General features: G+C 37.5%; 1 protein-coding gene across 1 annotated transcript in view; it reads right to left on the bottom strand.

The window, feature by feature from the left end:
* LOC107225239 overlaps positions 1-16,956 on the bottom strand; it is a 108,453-nt gene extending 91,497 nt beyond the window's left edge. Inside the window, exons 1-3 of the mRNA XM_015665640.2 lie at positions 16,764-16,956; positions 16,317-16,457; positions 4,629-4,944 (exon numbers count right to left, since the gene is read on the bottom strand). Coding sequence (XP_015521126.1) covers positions 4,629-4,890 — 262 coding nt within the window. The 5' untranslated portion in view covers positions 4,891-4,944; positions 16,317-16,457; positions 16,764-16,956. The remainder of the gene's footprint in view (positions 1-4,628; positions 4,945-16,316; positions 16,458-16,763) is intronic.
* Between the last annotated feature and the right edge of the window lie 6,134 nt (positions 16,957-23,090).

Genomic DNA, 23,090 nt, shown 5'->3' with positions numbered 1-23,090 from the left:
TTCATGACGCATTGTTCATTCGCCATTCATGCCTCGAGTCTGACTTGTTGTAACAATAGTTACCGGTCCATTTTCACAGGTGATGCCTTGTTAAATGCTCACGCTGGCTTAATATCTCGATATCGTATAATTGCAAGACGGTTGTTTATCAATCATCGTAATTCGGTAATATTACAATTCGCGAGTGTCAACGTTAGAAGCGATGAAAAAGAAGATACGCAAACGCGTGCGTCGAGGAAAAAATTTGAAATAAGCATGGATATCAAAAACATAGACGGGGTGAGAGACGGAGAAAAAAAATACAAGAAGGAATAAGAAAGTTGGAAAGAAAAGACGAGAAAAAAGGGAATTAAGAGAGGGGGGAAAAAAACGACATCGTCGTCGCCGATCACGAGCTAGTCGTAAGATTAGATGAGCACTTCTCTCATCCTACTTTTTTGCCTCGAGTGGCCGAATTGTTATTTTGCGAAAACAAGGAAGAAGAAGAAGAAAGAAAGAGAATTAGAAGGAAGAAGCCTGCAAGGCAGACGCGCCTCACGCTAACTTGCCGAGCGAATGACAGTGGGGAAAATTATCTGTAAGGGCCGAGAGTTGGGATGCGCCGGAAGCAGCCCTTCGTTGGAAAAAAAGTCACTACACTGATTGCGACCTGAAAGCGGAGCTGGGCGAGCGCGTGAAGTTTTACAAATTAAATTTGCGATGCGGAAAACGTTTTACAGCTGGAGAAGGCTTCGAGCGAACGAGGTTGAAATTGGTAACATCAATGTCCGCGAAATTCATTGGGAGAAAAATCACCGTTTTGGAACTTGATATAAAGAGTTTGGAAGAAAATTCATTTTTTACAATATTATGTACGAGGCATTCCACCCCAGACTGACCTAAGTCTGATCCTCGGCGAATTTATTTATTTTCAAGTACGGTGTAGAATGTACAAAAAAAAACATTCAACGTTTTTTAAACTAGGAGTTTGATTTTTACTGCTCACAAAAAGAGAAAAACCTCATTATCGAATGAACAGCCCTAAGTTATTGGCTATAAATTTTTCTCGTAAATTCTTTGTTAAAAAACGATAATTTTGAAACCAAGATGGAAGTAGGCAAGCTTTTGGTTTAGAAGCTACAGGTGAAACGAGTCATCAAAAAGTGAGAAAAATCGAATTAAATATAAATTTCAAGAATACAATTTTACATTTTATACGTTTTTTCTCACTTTCTGAAAACTTTCCTTCTTTAATAAAGAATACATCAGAAAAATTTGAAACCAATCGATTATGGCTGTTTATTCAAAAATTGGGTTTTCGTGTTTTTGATAGCAGTAAAAATCAAACGCATGGTCCAAGAAAACTAAAACCCGGTGAAAGACGTTTTTCCGTACACTCTACACGATACTTGAAAATAAAAACGATCAAGTGGAATGCCTGATATTTACATATTACGTTTTGCTTCATTATATGATTCACTAAATTACAGATATTTTTCCTAAAATTAATCGTTTATACGTTATCTAATAAACTCGAACCTCATTGCGAGTTGATAAAATTAGGGTCTGACATTGCGCGATTATATTACTGGGTCTACTTTCGTCTCAGCCTTTAAATTGATACGGTTACTCAAACATCGAACGAATCCCGACGTATCATGTAATTCCCAATCTAATCACCGCGCGTCAGACATTCGAGTCCACCGTCTATATTTGTTCCAAATTATTACGTCGTAAGACGGGGTTTATTTCCGTAGGTGGCATTAGCCCGAGGTAAATTCGGTAAAGATAACAGAGTAGAAATAGCTGCACAGTCTGCCTGGACTAGGAGGTTCGGAAAAGAGTCGAAGGAGCGGTTCAAGCGTGGTATGAAAACTGAGGATGATCGGGTCGACTGATCGGAGACGAACGACAAACGGTACGTGGGACTAAAAATGAGCGGTGAAGCCGAACACTTCCGAGCGAAGAAGGAAGAGCTTCTGAGCTTTTACACCGAGCTCTGCAACGAGGGCGGATCTAATCGCGAGAGCGAAGACGCAACCCTCGGATAGTCGGGAGAGTCGGAACGAGGTCCAAAAATAATCTGAACCAGCAGCCGCGCCATCCTCTTACCGTAAGTAAAAAATAACGAAGCAACGCGTAACGCGGTAAATTTCCCTGTGTTTGTGACGATTTCGTGTACGTGAAGCCGAGTTCTCGGAGAAGTAATTAAGAAGTACACGGGAAGTCCCGGTTTCGCCCCTTCGTTTCACTTTTTTCCGACAATATTTTTTCTTCCTTTTCCACTTTGTCGCCTGTATTACATTACCTCTGACTGATTCTAGTCGACGTCAAAACAGACTAATCCTGCAAGTATGATTCTTATTTATAAGTTATTCTCAACGCGTCGAAAAGAAATCAAGGGGAAGCAGCCTCCGGCTAACCTCCGGTTTTTTTTTTTTTTTGTTTTTTTTGACGAAAAATTACCACCGTCAAATCAAGCGCGATTCATTTGTCAAAGATACTGTATTTTTGTCAAGATAATTTTTTACCTACCGCTTCCCCTCACGAATTTATCGTACGTACAGTTTTGACTTTTTGACTGTTGGTAGAGAAACGGAATTTAAAGTTGCAGAATATATACATATTCAAATATCAAAATTACGATATTATACAACGAATATTGTTTTCGTCTGTAGGTATAACTCGCAATTTTATCGCAATGACAAATACGAAAGAAGATTGAAACGTTGATTCGAATAAAAAATCTCTCTGGAAATGTATTACAATATACTTTTCTTTTATAATAATCGGTATTCAGTTACCTTAGATTCACAACGTATAACACAAACAAATGTACTTAAACTCATGATGCGGAAGCATCGAGAGCAATAAAATAATCCGCGGTAACAATAAAATTATCACAATTGCATGTATCTGGAGCCGCAATATGCCATTTACGGAGGGTGTTTAAACGCAGCCGTTGTAAATTTACCACCGCGGGTACTTACATATATTATGCACAGAGGCGGACAATGCACCGGCCCGTTATACGATCTAATTTAATTATTACCACGAGCCAAGAGTTGCGTAATAAATCCGACAAAACAAATCGTCGGTGCAGTTCGCGTTTTACGGTCAAACTTCAACCGAAACGGTCCAATGATAAATGCCCTAAAATTACAACAATTTTCGCATTATGTGTGCAGGATGTAACGTGCGTTTAACATTGTCGTGTTTACGGCGATAATTTCAAACTTTGCGCTCGGACTTCGGGGTCTTTTTTCTTCGTACCAACGTATAAACAATATGAGATTTGAACGGTTATAAAACTCGCAATGAAGGCGTCGTTAACGTTTCATACGTAATTAATTATACGTCGACCGAAATTCTGGACTTCGTTTAAATTACGGTGAAAAAAGATGCAAAATGAAAAGTAAAACTTCGCAGCCGTCTTTAATCCCGAAAAATCCGGAGCTTCCGGTTTACACCTGACAGATTTTTCTAACTCTGCAGTGAATTTGCGAACGTGTGGCGCGAAATCGCTCATTGCAGGGATTCGCCAGATTCTCCCGAAGAATTACAGAATCAGAATTTCTGTTCGGGTAGATATAGCGAAGCTTAATGGAAACTCCTTTACGCCACGTTAGTTTCGCCTTTCTGCTTCCGCCTGCAACACATGACCTGCAACCGTTCTCCCATTGTGCATTCCAACATTATTATACGTGTATGTACCTATGTACGTTTCCAATATGTATATAACTCAGGCTTTAAAGCATCGCTGAGTCAAACGTTTTTCAGCCCCATTTTCATTAGCTTAAAATTTTTCTCACGGCTCGTTGATCAATTTCAAGAGAAGCGAAAATAGATAAATAAGTAATTACGCGTATATTTTTGTTGCGAAACGAGAAAAAAACCGGAAAAAAATAACGGGTTGAACGAAATGTGGAAAAAAGAAAAGCCTGATTCGCACGGATCTTAGGTACACGTTGCACGTAATTTACGGTGGAAAAATTCTTTCCCATAGGGAAATTTACGATTCACATACACAACGTCGATGTGTTAGGTATTTTACAATGCTCCAGGTTACACATCATTTTCTGCACACCATTCTGAGCTTGTCTGAATGTTGACTCTGCAAATTCACTGTGCCATAAAAATCTAGACGTAGGTTTTCGATTCTTGGCAGACGACACATCCGCTCCTCCGAATCGAAACCATAATATTGGTGATTCGTATTTTGCAGCTTTAGCGATTCCGACCGATCGACAAGACGAAATTTATTGGCAATAAAAAAAAACATCCCTTTCTTTCGAAAGTGTTTTTCACACGCGGTACACGACGACAAAGAAGAAAAACAATTTCGCAATATACGGCACGATTGTTTGCGGAGTGTAAAGAAAAAAAAAAAAAAAAGGTAGTGACAATTTTCCTCGAATAAAATTCCCTGATTTTATTCCAGCGAAAAATTAAAAATTCTGATGAAGTTGGTCGTCTTTTGCAACTAAAAGCTGAAAATCGCAACGCAACGATTTCGGAAAGGGAGCTTAGGCTAAGGTTGAAAAGAATTTATAAAAAAAAAAAAGTACGTTTTTCATTTCTCCGACTTTTCACGACAGGCGAAATTCCCTGACTATTCCTGAGGGTTCTTGTTACTTCTGCAAACTTACCGATCAGCTTGCCGAACTGAGCCGGCGGTTGCCACTCAGGATAATGCCGAGGAAAACGAGCCCTGGACCAGTGAGTTCTAACGGTGACTTTGTAGAGGGCAAGCTTGTCCTGCTGGGAGGAACTCGAGCCCGAGGCGCCGCACTGAGCCTCGGCGACGCCGGCGAAAATTGATAGAGCCGAAAAAACGAAGGCCAGGAGTATCAGGGGCCTGAAGGAAACCCCCGAGGATCCGGTCCGCCTTCTAAAACTCTCGCGCACCATCGCTCCCTGCGCTCCAGCCTCTCCTCCGCCTTATCCTCCTCCACCTCTTCGTCCCTGAAAGAATGACGAGAAGAACGATGAGAATAACAATATATGCGGAGAGATCGAAGGATAAGAATATGACAAGTACACGTTAAAGCGATTGCAGTTGGAGAAAAAATTTACAATTTATTTAGCTATCAAATTTTCATCTTCGAAATGAAAAATAGTATTTTTAACCAAATTCGATAATCGTGGAGTGAAATCAAACGATTTTACTATAATTTCAGCAATTTTCAAACTGTTCCAAAAAAAAAAAAAAAAACAATGGAGCATCGATACGTTTGCAATTCCAATGTTTTGCAATCTTACGTTGTTGAAAAGTTCTTCGTAGCCTCGCGTATATACCTAAGACAATTCGACAAGCGTACATATGTACACATACTCGACACGCGATCACCTCGTAACAAAATGAATAAAAAGTTTAGATATTTGGCCAACAAAAACCTCGTTGAGATGAGAAAGAAGATGACAAAAAAAAGATAAAAAAAAAAGCAACAAATCCTTTTTTTTCTCTCGTTTCTCCTCACCTCGGGGATGTAAAAACGCGGCTCCGTCAATCCCACGTGACCTCTGCAGCCGCGTTTCGTCGAACCCCCACCACCCACCCATCAGGATCCACAGGAGCGAACTCGAGGCGTGATTCGAAATGTGATTGAAATTCTTTCTCGTAATTCTCTGACCCAGGACTACGCGTTACGAGCTCGAAGGCGGTGCTTGCAGGGTTCGATTTACTATATAAGGTTGAACGCCGCCGTGGGTGAAGGGGAGTGGAGGGGGTGGCTCGAGTGCCTAATCGAATCCACATTTTTTCGGCATTCCTATCAACCTTTTTTACTCCCTTCAATCCTCGAATACTCGTATACAGTTATAGATGTACCGTAAAATACGCATACCTAGATACGGATATGTAACTACACTGAGAGAAATTTTTTCTTCCAGTTACCGGTCAGTCCTTGACTATTTTCATTTTTTACCACAATCGAAAAATGTAGCTCTAGGTAAAAAATGAAAATTAGTTTTATAGCTGTTAGTATTCTTTCTCATTACGATCACTGTTGCTAGATTTTCTTGCAACTGTTGCGAAAATTTAATTCTTGTGCAACTAAAGTACGAATAACTCGTAATGAAGAGAGAAAATTAAAGGAAGCGGCACAAAGAATCATATATATATACATATATATATCGCGTCAAGATTTTGAACAGAAAAGTAATTTGACATTTTTTTTTTTTTTTGCCTTCGATCGTTTGTACGACGTATATAGTTTGCGCGAAGAATAATAAACGAGAAATTTCAGTTTCTCGATAAGTTTTAATCTTCTCTTTTCAATTCAATTTGAATTTGTTGTTCTTTTGTTTTTTTTTTTGCACTGACTTCGATAGTGATCGGAATCGTCTTTTGAGTATTAATTTACATGATTATTATTCTTCTGTTATAAAATCGAATAACGAAAAAATAACAATTTATCGACTGGCATCTCAAACAGTTTACGATTATTTTCCGTTCGAAACACATAAATAATCGGTATTTCCGCTTGCATGAAACTTGGGAAAACAATTAAAAAAAATAAAACACATACCAAGAGAAATCTGCGAATTTTTCATCTGAATGTTTGCTTTTTTGAACGATATATGAAAATGTTGATAAAATCATGAAAAAAAAGACAATAGATCAAATTTCGAAAAACTACGTTTTTACTCCGAGGATCGTTGACATCAAATCTCACTAAGTAGCACTCAAATATCAAGGGCAACGAAAGCACTGTTGGCCAGTGTGTAATCAATATGCAGAGGGGCGATAGGTTTCGAGATAACAATTAGGAGTAACCGATTGGGCCGATTGAATACGGATGAATAAATCAGGAGAATGGAAATTCCGAGGTATCGTTAAGTGTCGCCGTTAGAAATTCAAACAGACTCCATAGTATACGGACTTCTCGCCAAGAGGGAGTGGAGGAAGGATGAGAATCGGAGGATAAGGGTGAGGAGGTTCGATTCATCGCCAGGCGTTGAAAGTTAGCGAGACAGGTGACGGGAGGCAGTCTGGACCCTTTTCGTTTTTAATCCTGTTCCCGTCGTCGCCGCTCAAAGAAACTGGGCGAAGGTTCGCCTCTCCGGAGAAGACGGAGAGGGAGGAAGAGAGAGGAAGAGAGAGAAGGAGAAAACGGTGCCGAATCAAGGGGGTAAAAAGCCCCTTCAGTTCTGTCGGACTGCTCGGAGCTCCGCCTTGTGTCTCATAGATATAAGGTATAACATGTGTTCGGATTCAACGTTCTCTTGATATAAACAAAAAAAAAAAAAAAGAAGGAAAAAATTGAATCGAACACCGTCCGAGAATGCTCGATGAAATTTGTGACTCCTTTTTTACACGAATTTAGCTCGTGTTCGTTGCATGGAAATTGTAATCGCGACATTTTGTAAAAACGATACAAATTTTACGTTTCATCGATTGCGTGTGACTAGCTTCTTTCTTTCTCTTTCTTTCTTTCTTTCTCGTAAGAATGAGATACTGCATCGATTTGTAAAATACAATCTGTGTGCAAGTGTAACATTATTAGGTGTTGGAATTAATTTTCGTAAATCGTTAAGAATTAATTGGAACACTTAAGAAGAGAATGAGAATTATCGAACTGAGGAAATAACGTAACGATAATTAATTTTCGTTCCTTGTTGTGGATTCTTTCAAACTTATTATTATTGTTATTATACATATTATTACGTAAATCGAAATTTTCCCGTTACATGTTATCTTAGGTAAAGGTTTGAAAAATTTTGTCTAGCACAGCTGTTTGGGGTAAAAGATGAAAGAAAACAAATAAAACGAAGTGAAAGGATAGAGAAAATAATAGTGCGATTTTAAATATCTTGAATAAAGTGAAATAAAAGCGAAAACAAAAATTCTTGTAGCACGTTTTAGCGACATAACTAAATAACACTTATACGGAGTAAAAATATGAACAAGGTTGATAAAATTTTGGTTAAAAAGTAAGGGCTAAAATTTACCGACGCGATGTTTCTCTTTTGATAAGCCTGGCAAAGGCACTCGGCGAGTATAAAACACGTTGCATCGGAGCAGCGTCAGAATCAGGAAAGAGAGAGAGAGAAAAAAGTGGTGGAGGAAACGGTTCGTTATGGTACAAAAACGCGGAAGTAAAGAGTCATTGATAAAAAAAATGAGGAAGAACAAGTAAACAAGACTGAAAAAAACCGTGGAAAATAAATTATAAAAAAAGAAAATAAAAACGAAGCTGAAATTGAAACGTGTGGAACTGGCTTTACATGCATAGATGCACCTCGTTACTGCGGTTGCATTCCTGACGCGCCTTATTATTTACACACATCCAGTGCGCATACAATTTTTTTCCTGCTACAACATTCCTTTTTAACGAAATATTTTTAATTACAATTTGCGTAGAGTTTCAACGTAACGATTCGCAAATTGTAAATGAAAACATACACGAATATTCGCGTATACTAATGCATTACACATGCGCACGTAACAGATGGACAAAAATCGATAATTTTTCATAAATTTTATCACGAGATAGTCGCAGGTATAATATACAGTTCTACATACGGATTGAGATTTATTTATCGTACGATTGTTATAACTGGTATAAAGCTGAGGAGGAAAGTCTTACAATTAGCCTTCACGAATAAAATGAGTCATCGTCCGGAATATAAAATTAGAGGACTCGTACTGTGTAGAGTTTATAAACAATTCGATTAAAGCGATTTGTGAAATGATACGTCTGTATTTTACAGTTTGGTTCACAAGTTCGGCATATATAATAATTTATTTCGGGACTTGCAAGCTCCGTTCCTCAATCTATACGTTATATTGTTATATGTGTATATTTTTCTTTTTTTTTTATGTTCTTTTTACTGAAAATAAAAACTGGAAGAGACTTTGCAGGGGTTCCGGAGTTGATCGCATCCACCAACGAGTATAAATCAGCCCCCTCTTCGCGCGGGTATCAGCGGTCTATTTATTACCACCCCTGCCCTTATAATCTCGATCTTTCTTTCTCTCTCTCTCTCTCTCTTTCTCTCTCTCTCTCTCTCTCTCTCTATATCTATTTCTGCGTTTTTCGACGTTCCTCGAGTCTTCGTCGATATATTGCGTATAGGAATATGCGCGTATACAATATTCACATTCTGTATATATAATATACTGGCCGTTCAAAATAATGTTTATGCTCCAAGTTGAAAAATTCTAAGTTTACCTTGAAGAAAGAAGATCCTCAAAGTTTCAATGCTGTATCTAACTGTTAAGGAAGGCCGTTCATTTTTTGTTTAATGTTTTTTTTTTCTCATCTTCTTATAAAATACGATTTTATTTGTTTTCAGACCTCGAATTTTTTGAATTTCGCAACGATTCAAAAACATCAAACGGTAGACAGATAAATCTGGGTTTGAAAATACTTATTACCATTTTGATTTCTTGATTTTTTATTCTAGGCGTTCTTAAAATTTTTCACAGACTAATTTCTATACTGTTTCTTTTTTTTTTTTTTTTGAACGCCATGTTGAATATTTCATCATGAAAAATTGAAAATCTTTGAGCAAAAAGTATTTTCAATCGCAGTTTTACTTGTCTACCGTTTGTTTTATTTTAATCTTTTTAATCGTTATAAATTTAGAATACATCGAGGTCTGGAAACAAATGAAATCTTATTTTATAACAAAAATAAAGAATAAAAAGAAAAAAATCAGCCGCACCTCGCAACAGTGAGATAGAGCATTGAAACTTTCGGGATCTTCTTTTTTTTTTTTAAGATTAAATTAAGATTTTTCAACTCGGAGCATAAGCATTTTTTCGAACGGGCAGTCTAAATTATATATTCATCTTTTAATTTTCTACCGGAAGGATAAAAATTCTTAATTAGTGTAATTTTTATGTTTACGAGCTGGCCGGTTTATAGAGAGCCGTATTTCCGCGGGGTTTAGCATTAAGCTGCGTGCAGCTTCGATATTACACGAAGTCGGATGAAGAAGAAGAAGAAAAAGATGAAGAAGAATTTCCGAGCGATGTTTCTCCGTGTCTTTATACCCGTAGGTCGTTTTGTATTTACTTTTATTTTACTTTTACCAAAAGCTTAATTCTTTTTTTATTTTTCATTTTTGTATCTTCGCTTATTTTTTCCACCATATTTTTCTTTATTATCACACTCATTTCTTTTTTTTTTCTTCCGTTTATTTACGCGTGTTTTACTTTTCTTTCGTTTTATGTGTGTGTGTTTCTTCTTTCGCACAGCTCGTTTCTCTCGGTTCTACCCGCTGGGACTTTGTTCAAGTTTATCTTTCCCTTTCTCTCTCTCTCTCTCTCTCTAGCTTTCGCGATCTCTTACGCGATTTGAGTGAAAAACTTTTTCACTTCTTATTAACCAGACTTTTCCCTTACTTTCTCTCTCTCTCACTTTCTCCCTTTTTATATCTGTACAACCGCAGTCGTATTATCGAACGTCTTTGTCGCCTCTTCGCATAACCAAAAAACCGAAAAGAAGCTTTGTTATAATACCTCGTCAAAACGGATGAAGACAATTTCTTTTTTCTGTGCATCATTATAATTCTTTCTCTCGTCAATCTGTTATCCCTTATCAACTTGTAAATATAGCTCACCAGAATATTCTCTGCACCCTGGCAGAAAAGAACTTTCGATCTAAATTAATATTTACACGTAATTCAAAGAGGCGGTTTATAATTTTCTGAGATTCTACAAATTCGATGCAGTCCAACTTCTTTCAGAGAATGTGCGAGATTGTTTTTTTTTTTTTTTTTATCATTTGGAGCATGACTGACCGAAAAAAACCAATAAAACTGTACAGAATTTTTAGCAGCTAACTTTCCAAAAACAAATTTTCCGTAAAATCTTGAAAAAGATTGGGATCATTTCAAAAAAAATGTTGTTTATTCTACCTGTAATATACTCGATAAAATCAATATGGTCGCAGTCTTTATTTTCTTTTTCGCAACATTCTTACAACAAAGTTCTCTGAAACATTCTTTGACGAAAAACTCCAAAAGCTTTACGAAATTCGTCCGTACAGAATGTGAAAGGAATATTTACCGAATTTTTCCGTCGCATACATATTTCATAGACGAATTATTCCACTAAAGTCGAGCAAGGACGATTATAATAAGGTATAAAAATAATAAAGTATGATATTACATGTTCAAGATCCGAGAATGGCTGCGGCGGTTGATATACTAGACGCAAGTTCGGTCACACTTGATTAAAAATTAACATCTCGTGTGGATCGGGCAAAGGAGGAACGTGGCGAGGGGGAAAAAAAATATCCTTGATTAGCCGCTGAATGATTAATTATCTTCAGCCCCTGGGCTGAGCGTACAGACGACTTAAGACCGGCCACGTCGAGTGACGTTGATGAAAAAGAAATTACGTACGAGCAAAAGGTAAATTTCGTCAAATGGAAAAAAATAGATACATGGATAGACAGATAGCTTAAGTTCGTTTAAAAAAAAAGAGAGAGAGAGACACGCAGGTACGAAAAATCTGCAAAGAAAACTGCAGGGCGTGACAACGTTATAACGTTACTGTTGAAATTCTACAGCTATTATAAACATTGAATTAAATCGGTGCATCACCCGCGGCAAAAGGCAAAGTTTAAATTGAAAACCGTATAATTTAACGAGAAAATTCTGCAGGTTGGATATTCATACCTATTTCGAAACACCGAACTAAATACGTGGGTATAATACGTGTGTATACGTACATCGAGATACGTGTAGGTATAATTTAGCCCGGGGAATCGTATGGGAATATAAGCATTTAACTGCACCGCTCGCTGCACGTGCGGTGCAGCATTTTAACGTTCCGGTGTGCATGTACAGGTATACCATGCATACCCATAATGCACGTACGCGTATACACAGAGTTTATTTTAGTTCGTGGCTCGAGTTACAAATTCCGGAGAGTGGTTATAACACGTAAGTATTACGCGTTACGGCGTTACGGAAATTCGTTTCGCCGGGGAAATCGGGGGGAGGGAAATTGAAAGGAAGAAAAAAATAGATGAATAAAATGTACCGACGTTGGTGTAAAAGAACGAACCGAAATGTGTCGACGATAAGTACGGGAACAGATATTTTCTCGAGCAATATTCATTTTTTAAAGATTTTGTAACGCTGAAGTATGAAAATAATATTTAAACTAGGTACGAATGCGGTGCGCTATGAGCTAAAAGTCACGAGCAAAATTGCGACGGCCGCTGAAAGCTAAATATAATCAATGCATCGATTGATCGAGTCGAGAATAAAAAAAATCGAACACGACCCGATTGAATCGGTAATAATAGATCGATTAATCCATTATTAAGTTTTTTGTTTGAAACAGTGCATATGAAACCATAATTTCGTAAATATCAGTATGCAGTCTTATTAGCGGTAAAGTTTTTTCATCGTTTAAACTTTCGTACAAAACATTTGTCAATTTCAGGGGAAAATGTTCGTTCATCTTTCCCTTGTTATATGAAATAGGTACGTATTCGTCAAGTAAAACAATCGTGATAACAAGCGATACTTTTAAAAACACGTAAATCCATACCGAATTGCACAAAGTTCGTGGGAGTAAAACACAAAAACTTATTGTGACGAAAAACAATCGAGTCTGTCGATTAGTCGGGAAAAAATAATCGATTATCTTTGATCATTCTCAGAGTAAAAGCAAAAGCAAGGAAACTTGGCCGGCCGATCGAGCAAGAATTTGAAAATATATGTATAATCGTAAAGACACGGTACGTCGAAGTTTTTATATTTATTTTTATCCCCCCCCCTTCTTACCCGCGCGAATATTTAGTTCAGATCATCTCTATTCTTTCACGACGACGACGACGACAAGAAGGGGCGTAAAAAGAATATAAGAAGTCGGAAAAAGTCAGAACGGTCGGTCGGACGCGGAGGGTGAATGTAGGTATATACCTGCAGGTAACTGAAAAAGTTTTTCACTTTTTATTCAAACGTTATTCAAAGCTTTCCGGCGTATCCTCGGCCTCTCGGCCTCTTAGGTATTATAGGCGCTTGCACTCAGACCCGCCCCGACTTATCCGGGATTTCTAGGGTCGCCCCCCCCCCCGCCTCCCTCCCACGTATAATAAATAAATGGAAATAGTTAATAAAAAGAATTCCCTCTACATATCATGTAATATTTGATATCGGGGTGGTCTTTGTTTAAGAATTTTTCAAAATCGACTCATACGCTCGCCAAATTTCTTACAAGTAAATATATAAATTCTCCCACCCCTAAATTTCGCTTTTTTCTTTTTTTTTTTTTTTTTTTTTTTATACCCTAATGAATATCCCTGCGATTATTTGCGATCTGGAGAGAAAAAGGAAATTTTTTTCGACGCAGTCTTTTTATTGCCTTTATGCGAATGTGCGGTACCTGTACACGAGTAATTTCTCGATCGTCGTACCGTGTGGAATAATCTGATATGATTAAAGAAATGATTTACCAATCATGAGTGAAAATATAATGAACAATTTATTTGAATAACGTGACTCGAGTAAAGTCGGATAAAATTGAATATCATTTCGTAGAATCAAGGAATCACGTTTGTTACAGGCAGTTTAACGAATACTTCCCGTTTACGGAATTATTAAAAATTTCTCACGTAATCAACACTAATATTACACGAATATTGTAAAATTGTAATAGTCGGGTAAATGTTTCGCTGCGACACACCGAATGTAAAATTATTTGCTATGAGATAATAACGGAGAATGGAAGCGAAAGTTAACAGAAATATAAAAGAAGTAGAAAATAAAAAACTGTGATTACTCTTCGGAAACTCCGTTCATATAATACACACATATATACACATATGTATATAAATTGTATACTTTATCACTTTGATAAATATTTTTTCCCTCCAAGGAATGTACGTTATAATATCCAGAGCAATCTTCGGATCATTATATATAACTTTTCGTTTCACGGTCAAATTGGTGTTCATCTTTACCTCCTCCTTCTTCTTTCTACTTCTCATTTTTTTGGCCTACGTATATACATCACATGCGTATATTATACACACCCGAAATTGAAGCATGACTGTTATTATTATGTGATTTTCACGACCGAGAGATTGCAAAGTTTCGTTCAAAACGTAGAGGGGAATGGAGAAAAGACGAGGCAGGAAAAGAATGAGAAAAAAAAAAAAAAAAAAAGAAGAGGACAACTTGACGCACATTATTTCGCGCTCTGATATTACGTGTAATATATATGAAAAGAACGGCTCGGGATCGAGGATACTGAACAGGAAGGGGGGGGGGGGATTTTCATCCGACGTAGAAACTTGCGGTATTGAAATACTTTCTCCTCCAGATTTTGAATATTGGATACATGCTAGGCGTGGATAACAAACGCTTTTCTTCAAAAGACGTTATCGTTTTTTTTTTTTTTTTTTTTTTTTTTTTTTTCTCCTATAGTATATATTAAAAATGTCTGCATGCAATAAATTTTCACAGAATTTTTTCATCCCTCCTCTGATAAGATGGTGAAAAACAAAAGGAAACAAAGAGAAGAATTTCAAGTTACGTTTAATTCCACATGCAAAATAAGCCGGAATTACAAATTTCATTTTTTACAGTAACTAGAAAAAATTCAGTAAAACAAGTATCGTTAAAAAAACTGTTTCAATATTTTTGGAATTACGAAAAACGAGGTACGCGTAACCATTTTGCGCTATCGTCGTTTCTTTTTTGGTAACTGCAACGCAAAATCAGTTTTTTCGATTTACTCTACTTTTTTAGTTAATAAAATATTCCATTATCGAAAAATCAGTAAAATGATCGAAATTTAAATATTCATTGTTTAAGAAAGAATTGGAAAGAGGAAGAAGAAAAAAAGGGCGTATAACAGACACGAGGCATCTGCATCAGCTACAAGTTGCGCGATAACATTTGGCGCGAGCTTAAGTTTTTTCGCAACTTATTTTATTATACGTGTATAACAGACGCGAAGAATGAGCGGGGGTGAGGAATTTTTATTATCGAATTTTCGGCCTTCTGAAATCGAGATATGCGAGTCGGAAATTCAGCGGCACTTTTTCACTCTCATTCCTCCGAGACGGGACGATACGTGAGACTAGAAGACTGCAACGCAGCTGCTCTTCTCTTCGAATTTACAGTTTTTGCGGCACGCGACTCGTCGGGAAGTCGTTAGGATGCATTATGTCTGGAAAAAGATAAAACGGCGCGCGCAAGACTGGCCGGAAAAAAAGGAAAAGAAGAAGAAGAAGAAGAAGAAGAAGAAGAAGAAGCGGTTGCAGCCTTCTTCGGCACGTGGAGAAAATGCAACCCAAAACCACTTTCAAAACGGCGTGAAAATATTCATTAATCAATAAGGATTTTTTTTTTCAATCTTTTCGCCTTTTCGGAAGAAAGAAGATGAAAAAACAAAAATCTTCCCATACGCAAAATGAAAATTGGATTTTTACATTGTCAGCTAATTCCAAGATTACCGAATAAGCGTTGCTGTAACGAAACTTGTTTGTTTGGTTGCAATGGTTTGTGGGTAACTTGTACGGAAGAAAGAAACGAAAATAAACATTCCCTCGATCGGTGTTCGACGCTGGGGATAAAGTTCGGCTTGGCCCGTAGCGGCTGAATGAGATTCTCTTGATTAATCAACCGGAAAACCGCGCGTTTACACCGTACACAAACCTTACAAGACTCGTGGGAGTGCAATTAGCGAGTGTAAAATAACCGTACAACGAAATAACGAGGCGAATAAATATACAGGAGTGTAATTACTTAGCCACGCGTTTATTCTATTGTTGCAATTTAGACACGTGAAATAATAACGTTTCAAATTCAGACCGGGCAGCTTGTAATTAATTAGCGCAATTTACTTGCATTCGTTATACTTAAAAATTTGGGATTAAAAGTACGACGAATGAAAAATACATGGTAATGAAAATTTTTCCCAAATGAACAGCGTGAATTCCGAATAAAACGAGTGATTTTTATCCGTAAATTAACCTTTATCTGGTATAAATAACATTGCTGTCACCTTGGTGTCAATTTCATATTTCGGCTCGAACTTTTTTCTTTTGCGGGGGTGGATTTACTGAAGCGTCTTTCGCGAAATGAGGAAGGTCGCAATAATAATTTTTCATTTTAACGTAGTAGAAAATTGTTATAAATGCAGAAAATTTCAAGTTGCGATAATCTCGATTAAAAACCCACGAAGGCGTCAGCCGAAGGTTAATTTACCCATTTCTTTGTCAATTTATTTGATCAATTTGTAGTCGTGGAATAATCGAATGGAGAATCACAAAATGAACGTACTGCACAACAGTTGGTTATAAATGTCCAAATGGTGGAGGTATAAATAGGTCTAGTATTTGAGGAGGACGATGACTCACTTTGTCCGCAATATCCTCTCTCCTTCCCTCTTTGAGGTAAGTAAGCGTTGTCCTTTTCTCTCTATCTCTTTCTTTTTCTCTATCTCAAACTGGCTTGGAACCCATCGTCGACGTTCACATCACCGCACGATAAAAATCTTACTAATATTAGCGAAGAATAATAAACAAGAAGAAGAAGGAAGATGAAAAAAAAAAAAGAAAAAAAAAAACAGAAAATGATTGTATAAAAAGAATTTAAACAACGGAAAAACGGACGACAAAATCACACGACTGAATTACAGAAACCGAAAGAAAAACCGGCACAGTTCACAATTTGTCTTCTTTTACAATATTCATTTGTTTATTTACAACTACGTCTGTGTCCGTGATAATTTTCAAAAACAAAAAAAAAAAAAAGAAAAATTAAAATTTCCCCACGACAATTTAAAAACGTGGAATATGTCGTACGATGAGTTGAGCAGAAACTGAGGGCGGCACTAATTTGACACGGAAAACTTGACCGCGGTTACGATTCGAGAGGTCGAAAAAAGGCTCGAGAGGTTGCGGTTTCACGTTTCACGTTTCGTCGCGCGTTTCGAGGTGCGTCGCGACGCCGACGCTGCAGGCTCGAGGAACGACGCGAGACTGTTCCATGTTCAGAATTTTCCCGCGGAGCTCGCGACTCGACTTCGCCTTCGTGTATCGACGCCGGAGCTTTGCGCATGTTCTCGTGTTATTGGCACAGAGATTCCCTCCCTCCCTCCCCCTCTCCCTCTCCCACTCCCTCTCTCTCTCGCTCTCCCTCCCTCTTTCTCTTTCACGATACGCCGCGTCCTTTCAACCGGCAAAAAGCTCTGCCTACAATTAGTCGATTATAGCTCTGGAGTACATGACACGAAACGACGAAGCGGATTCGGCATTTATGTGTGAAACTTGACGGTATTGTTGAGGATATGGGTTCGCGAAAATCGGTGCTATTTGTTATTTTCATTGCGAGGTACTCGTGTCATTTGCCTCGATTGTTTCGCATCAATTTTACGATTTTAACAGAATTTTAAGAGATCTGAAGAAGTTTGTAACGAAAAATGAACACCCAAGCACTTGTTTATCAAAATTCCAGTATCTTTTTTGTTTTCGTATCTTTTTTTATTATTATAATAATAATAATAGTAATAATTTTACGAATACTTGTCAATCAATTAATCCACGTTATTTCTCATCTAATTTTACAGCTCATATTTCAAGAGTCCGATGATTGATGCGTCTAGGAAGCATCTTTTTTGTTATTATCGACAAAAAACAAGCGCGGGTATAATTAAACTCGTCAATTTAACGGCAATTACCTTATTCGCTTCCACTTTGCAGTCAACTCGACAGCACTGAAACGTCAGTTAAAACGGTATATAAAATATCCTCAATTACTCGGCACAAATAATATATAATATATATATATATATATACAACATCTTTGAAAAGCAGCGTGTGATATTAAACTTTTTTTCGGGATTAAAAAAAGTCCACACGCCTCATCGACAATTTTATATTTCTATCCAATAACAAAATCTATAATCTCGACAAAATTAATATTTATAATAACAGCTTATTCTCCGCTTTTTCAACCGTCGCCGTCCAACGAAACAGGATTAAAAAACGGGTGAAAAAAACGTTCGGGCTCTCGGCGATATCGTGCGATAGAAAAATGAAAAATGAAAAAGCGAACGTACAATATCACAACGCACGAGGGTCGAACCGGCGTGCGGGAAAAAAGGGATCAGACACGAAGCGTCGAAGGGGATGGGAAATTCGAATTCGGCGTTGCGTCGGGCCTTTTTACGCAACGAAAAAACGCGGCCTAATTTGTAAAAAGCTCGGTTTTTCGCTCGGCCCGCGATCGAGTTTCGCGGAAAGGCTGCTGCGATTGTTTTGCACCGCGCTTCGTGACGTTTCGCTTAACCAACCGACGCGATAGATGCGACCTGGACATTCGAAATTCCCGAACGATACGCGCCGCGACGGACGCGCAAAAAGCGGGCAAGAAATGCAATTTATGGAAGCAGTGGTGGCATCAGCCCTTTGCGTGGGCAGCTGGGCGGCAGCCGACTGCCAACCGCAGGGGGAGTTAATTGTTAATTACGATCGGGACGTCGCTGTGTCTATTCGTCTCTCTCCTTCTCTCTCGGCAAGACGAAACAACGCGAATCACTTGACGAATGGAAAATTCCGAATTTCCAAGTGGAGAAGATCGACGTTACCCTTTAAAAATCTAGCCGTGTCATATTTCTTTGTCGTAGATGAACGCTCAAATTTGTTTATTCAAATTGGCCCAAGTTTCGGTCAATGCGAAAGGTCTGCGAGAAAAAATTTGTATACGTGCATTTTTTATTTACACATCAAGCGGGACTTGGTGTTGATGTAACGGAAGTAAATCATTCTACAAAAATCTAGCCGAAACTCAACGAGCGAGAAGATATTTGCACAAGGAAATGAAACAGTTGCGTTCTCGTTTTCCCTTTTCATTATTTGCCCCTTTCAATTTCGCAAGGATTTTTAAAATCCAGCGAAAATCTCGTTGATTCCGTTGTGTTGTTTGGGGGGAAAAGGAATGGATGAAGAATTATGTGTCAAGGTTTTGGCTTCGTTCATTTTGCTGATCTAATCGTATATGCATAATTTATAGATCCGTTTACATCTCGTATAACATGTAACGAGAATGATGGGGAAAAAAAAATTTATCTTAAAAGATTGATTCATTTTTTCTTCGGGTTTGTATACAAAGAAAAACGTGAACCAAACGGAATTTGTTCTAACAAGTCGAAAGATCATTCTCTAAATAAATCCGGATCGCCAGGAACTTAACGAAATTAACGAAAACGCCACAATAATTTCAAAGTAAACAAAATTATTATTGAATTACGTAATTCTGAACTTGAATAGACGTATAATTAATCAAACTCGTCTATCGATTTCATATAGAACACGACCTAAATTAATTGATACAATTAAAATCCGTAGTTTTTCATCGCTGTAAAGTTACTTTTTTTTTTTTTTTTATCCAGAATATCCAGCAGATCTATACACATCGATTCAGACTGTATAATTTTTTTTTGTTTGCTTTTCTCGGACTCCGCCCATAGAGAAAAATAAGTGCTTGAAGTATTCCATGCCGTTCGAATCTCGACTGCAGGGTCAGACCGGCGCCCTCTGTATTTTCGTATCGATATTGTTTCTTCGTTTTATTTTCAGCAAGAATTTCTTGCCCCGGTTTTTGCACGCCGAGGAGCGAAGTAGGTTTAGGTTCTGCCCGTGCAGAATTATACTTGTATGATACGATTTATACAAATTTTATGAACCGAACGAAACGGCCTTTTTTCAAAGTCTACATCTATCCGTATAGGTTTCCATAACCTATATCGGTGAAAGATATTCTGCACAAAAAAAAGGAGAAGAAAAAATTTGCTGTACCTCACGCGAAAATGTTCTTTATACGCAAACGAAGATCGAGCTGGTGAAAGATGTTTGATAATTTAAAACGATTCTCTCCTCGTTACGAAAGAGAAAAGAATCATTCTGTTTGGAAAAATTTTTCGTATCGTTTATAATAATCCAAATTGTGAATAACAATAATATCGTTACGTTTCAAAAAAATTCGACAAATTTTCTCACCTTTCGAAGATATCGGTGAAAACAAAAATCGACACGAAAAATCTACCGACTACCGAAAATTACGGGGAAAAAAAATCAAATTAGTTTTCTTTTTTCTTTTTTTTTTTTTTTTTCTATGCCTGAAGGGGATTCTTTTATGCTGCAGTGAAATTACAGCGAGGCATAAAAGAAGGGAGGAATGAAGGACGAGAGGAAAAGCGGGATCAGGGGGTAGATTGGAACCAAAATTGAACAGACTGGTTGACGAGGGTCACGGTTGTAGAAAAAGGGTTACTAAACTTTCACCAGCTTTTCAACAGATATATCTTACGAAAGTTATACGATCCGTTCCTACCTCGTTTTGAGTTGTGACTGTGTGAAAAAGTGTGGAAAATCTAACTCTGCATTCGGATTTGAAACAGCTTTAACGGGTTTCTCTTCAATAGCGGCTTAAAACAGCGGCGAGGATGATGAAAATAAATCTAACGTCGGTTGCACGGAATGACAATTTGAAAAATCCGCGTCGGGAATGAATTCGATTGTACAGATCTTTTGAAAATAGAAATTTCATCACGTTCGTCTACGTTATACTTATAAAGAAAATGAAACGGATTTGAGAAGAAAAAAAAAAAAAGAAAAAAAACAAGGCTGATTTGCATCATAGATTGGATTTATAATCGCCGGAAGTAAAACGCGATACGTAAGCGAGAATTTCTTTTACCCCGTATCAGTCAGATCGATCCAAATTACCGTTCCCCATAATAAATTCATCGATACAGAAATAAATCTCCGAGTCTTTTCTACTTGAATATATCGGGTTATGAATATTTCCCGAACTCGACGAGACGATGAACTCTAAAACTTATCATCGGCTGGAAGGAAAAGTTCGGCGACTCGATTATAATCGATGAACCGATCCGGAGGGTTATTTATTACGCAGCGATTTGATGTGTATACACGTGTTGTGTTTTTCTGCGAGATGAGCCAGAGATTAAAAATTTCGTTCGTGATCCAAGGCGTTGTTTTACAATTAAAGACTGTACAGATGGAAGCTCATTTACTTTTTTATTTCTTACTTTTCATTTATTCTATTTATTTTATCGTTTCACTTGTTTTGTTTTGTCGGAAAGTTGAAGGGAGAGAAAAAAGTGGGCGGCACTGTTCCAAGTGAAATATTCTAAACCGATCAACAGCCCCCATAAGCCGGGAGGATATTTTCGCGCGACGTCCCGTCTTCTCTCTCTCCCTCTCTCGCTCTTTTGCTTTCTCTCTTCCGCCTAAATGGATCAACGCTGGCAAAATCGAATCTCTCCGAGTTATGCAAAATAACGAAAACAAAGTTAAAATATATTCAAAACAAAACGAGGAGGAGATCGTCGCTCTCATCTCGCCACTCTCTCTCTCTCTCTCTCTCTCTCTCTCTCTCGCGCCCCTCGTTACTGATTCAAATTTTCCAACGTTTATCTTCCCGCGTGCAGCTAATTTGATTTTGAACGATTTTTCTTCGCTTTTTCGGTACGGTTTTTCCTCAGCTCTGTTTTTTTGCTGTCCTCACTCTCTCAGCTTACTCTTACCGATCTCGTTCTCACTTCGTTTCGTCAAACTTCACGAAATTATCTTTGGCATATCACGTTATATTCGGAAGTTGGCGGTATGTTATATTTTATAACAGAGTTTCAGGGAGTAGAATTTATAGAATGAAATTGAATTTATTAAAGAAAAGGTATATCCGAAATGGAATAATCAAAGAAAAGCCGTATAACGTATAAGATTTCTAATTCCGGTGCGATTTCTACGTCGATAATAACGTTATTACATACAAAGAATAAATTCGCAGTGCAAAAGAGGTCGGTCAATAAATTTGACTGCAAAGATATTACAAATTCTAAATTTTGAACTGTACAATTGTATAAACACAATATGAAAAAAAGGACAACACGTGACTCGGGTATATAGATCATCTATCAACCGATTAGGGTTTAACACGATCTGTCACAGATAGGCATGTACGATACTTTCGGGTAATTCTTATTCGCTCTGGCCAATTTCCTCGCCGTCGGGATTCAAAAAGCCAGACCTAGACAAATTACTAGCTCGAATTCGAACTTGGCGGACAGCCGAAACGTCAGATGATAATTAAACGAAAGAGCCCGCAGTTAAAATATCAAGGGAATTTGGTTAGCGAAATTTTTTCTTTCGGCAATTGAATTTTGATTATTATTTATTAACGTAAAAAAGACAAAATCAAACTTTATAAGTAATAAATGAGGATTTTGGTTATTATTCGATGTATAGAATGGAAATGTATTTATTTAAATACAAACTCGACGAAAGAATTATTATTCTTATTATTATTATTATTATTTTTTATCTGCGTTATTCAGAAAATCATCAAAACACTAAAAAAAAAAAACGCGTGATATTGTATCGCTAGAAAATTTTATCCATCGAAATATCAATGTCGCATTTCACGAAAAAAAAAATCGGTTCGATAAACTTTGACGACTTTCAAATTCGCTCACGGAATTTCTAAAGGCGATCGATGAAATTGTTCGTTTCCTCTCCTTTTTCACGCTTCGAAAACGATTTCCTTAAATTTTCCTTACACCCTCGATCGACCTGCACGCCTTGAATGGCTCCGTACACCTATGCTGCACAATGTGAAATACATTTTAGCTCGAAATTGGTGCGGACGTGCTTCAAGCTGCGCGTGACCCGACCTCGACTTGTACATTCGCTGCTTTCGTTGCACCATCGGCTAGAGAATTTCATTCCGCCGCAACGTTGTGCGAAAAATTTTCTCCCGATATTATCGAGTTAACAGTTAAGAAATCATATTTGACGAAACTAAAATTTGACAATAACAACGAAACGTTTATTTCACCGTATACAAGTGTACGTTTGTTGACAATAAATAAAATCTTTTCTCAGTGCATGTGCAGATTACGATTACAGAAATCTTTCTTCTCGAGATTTAGAAGCTAAATTTTCAATGTCACAATTGTCATCGACTCGATCTAATTCGACGAATGAAAATAACTATAGTCCTTTTTAGCTAAATATCATGTGCAAAGAAATCAAACGATTTTCAAAAAAAAATCCATTATCGCATGATTTAGTTGTGAGGTAAATTGTTTTCTGAAAAAATCGGAT

This window comes from Neodiprion lecontei, chromosome 6 (assembly GCF_021901455.1).
Source record: "Neodiprion lecontei isolate iyNeoLeco1 chromosome 6, iyNeoLeco1.1, whole genome shotgun sequence".
Classification (NCBI taxonomy): Eukaryota; Metazoa; Arthropoda; class Insecta; order Hymenoptera; family Diprionidae; genus Neodiprion; species Neodiprion lecontei.
This window is presented reverse-complemented; position numbering and strand designations above follow the sequence as displayed.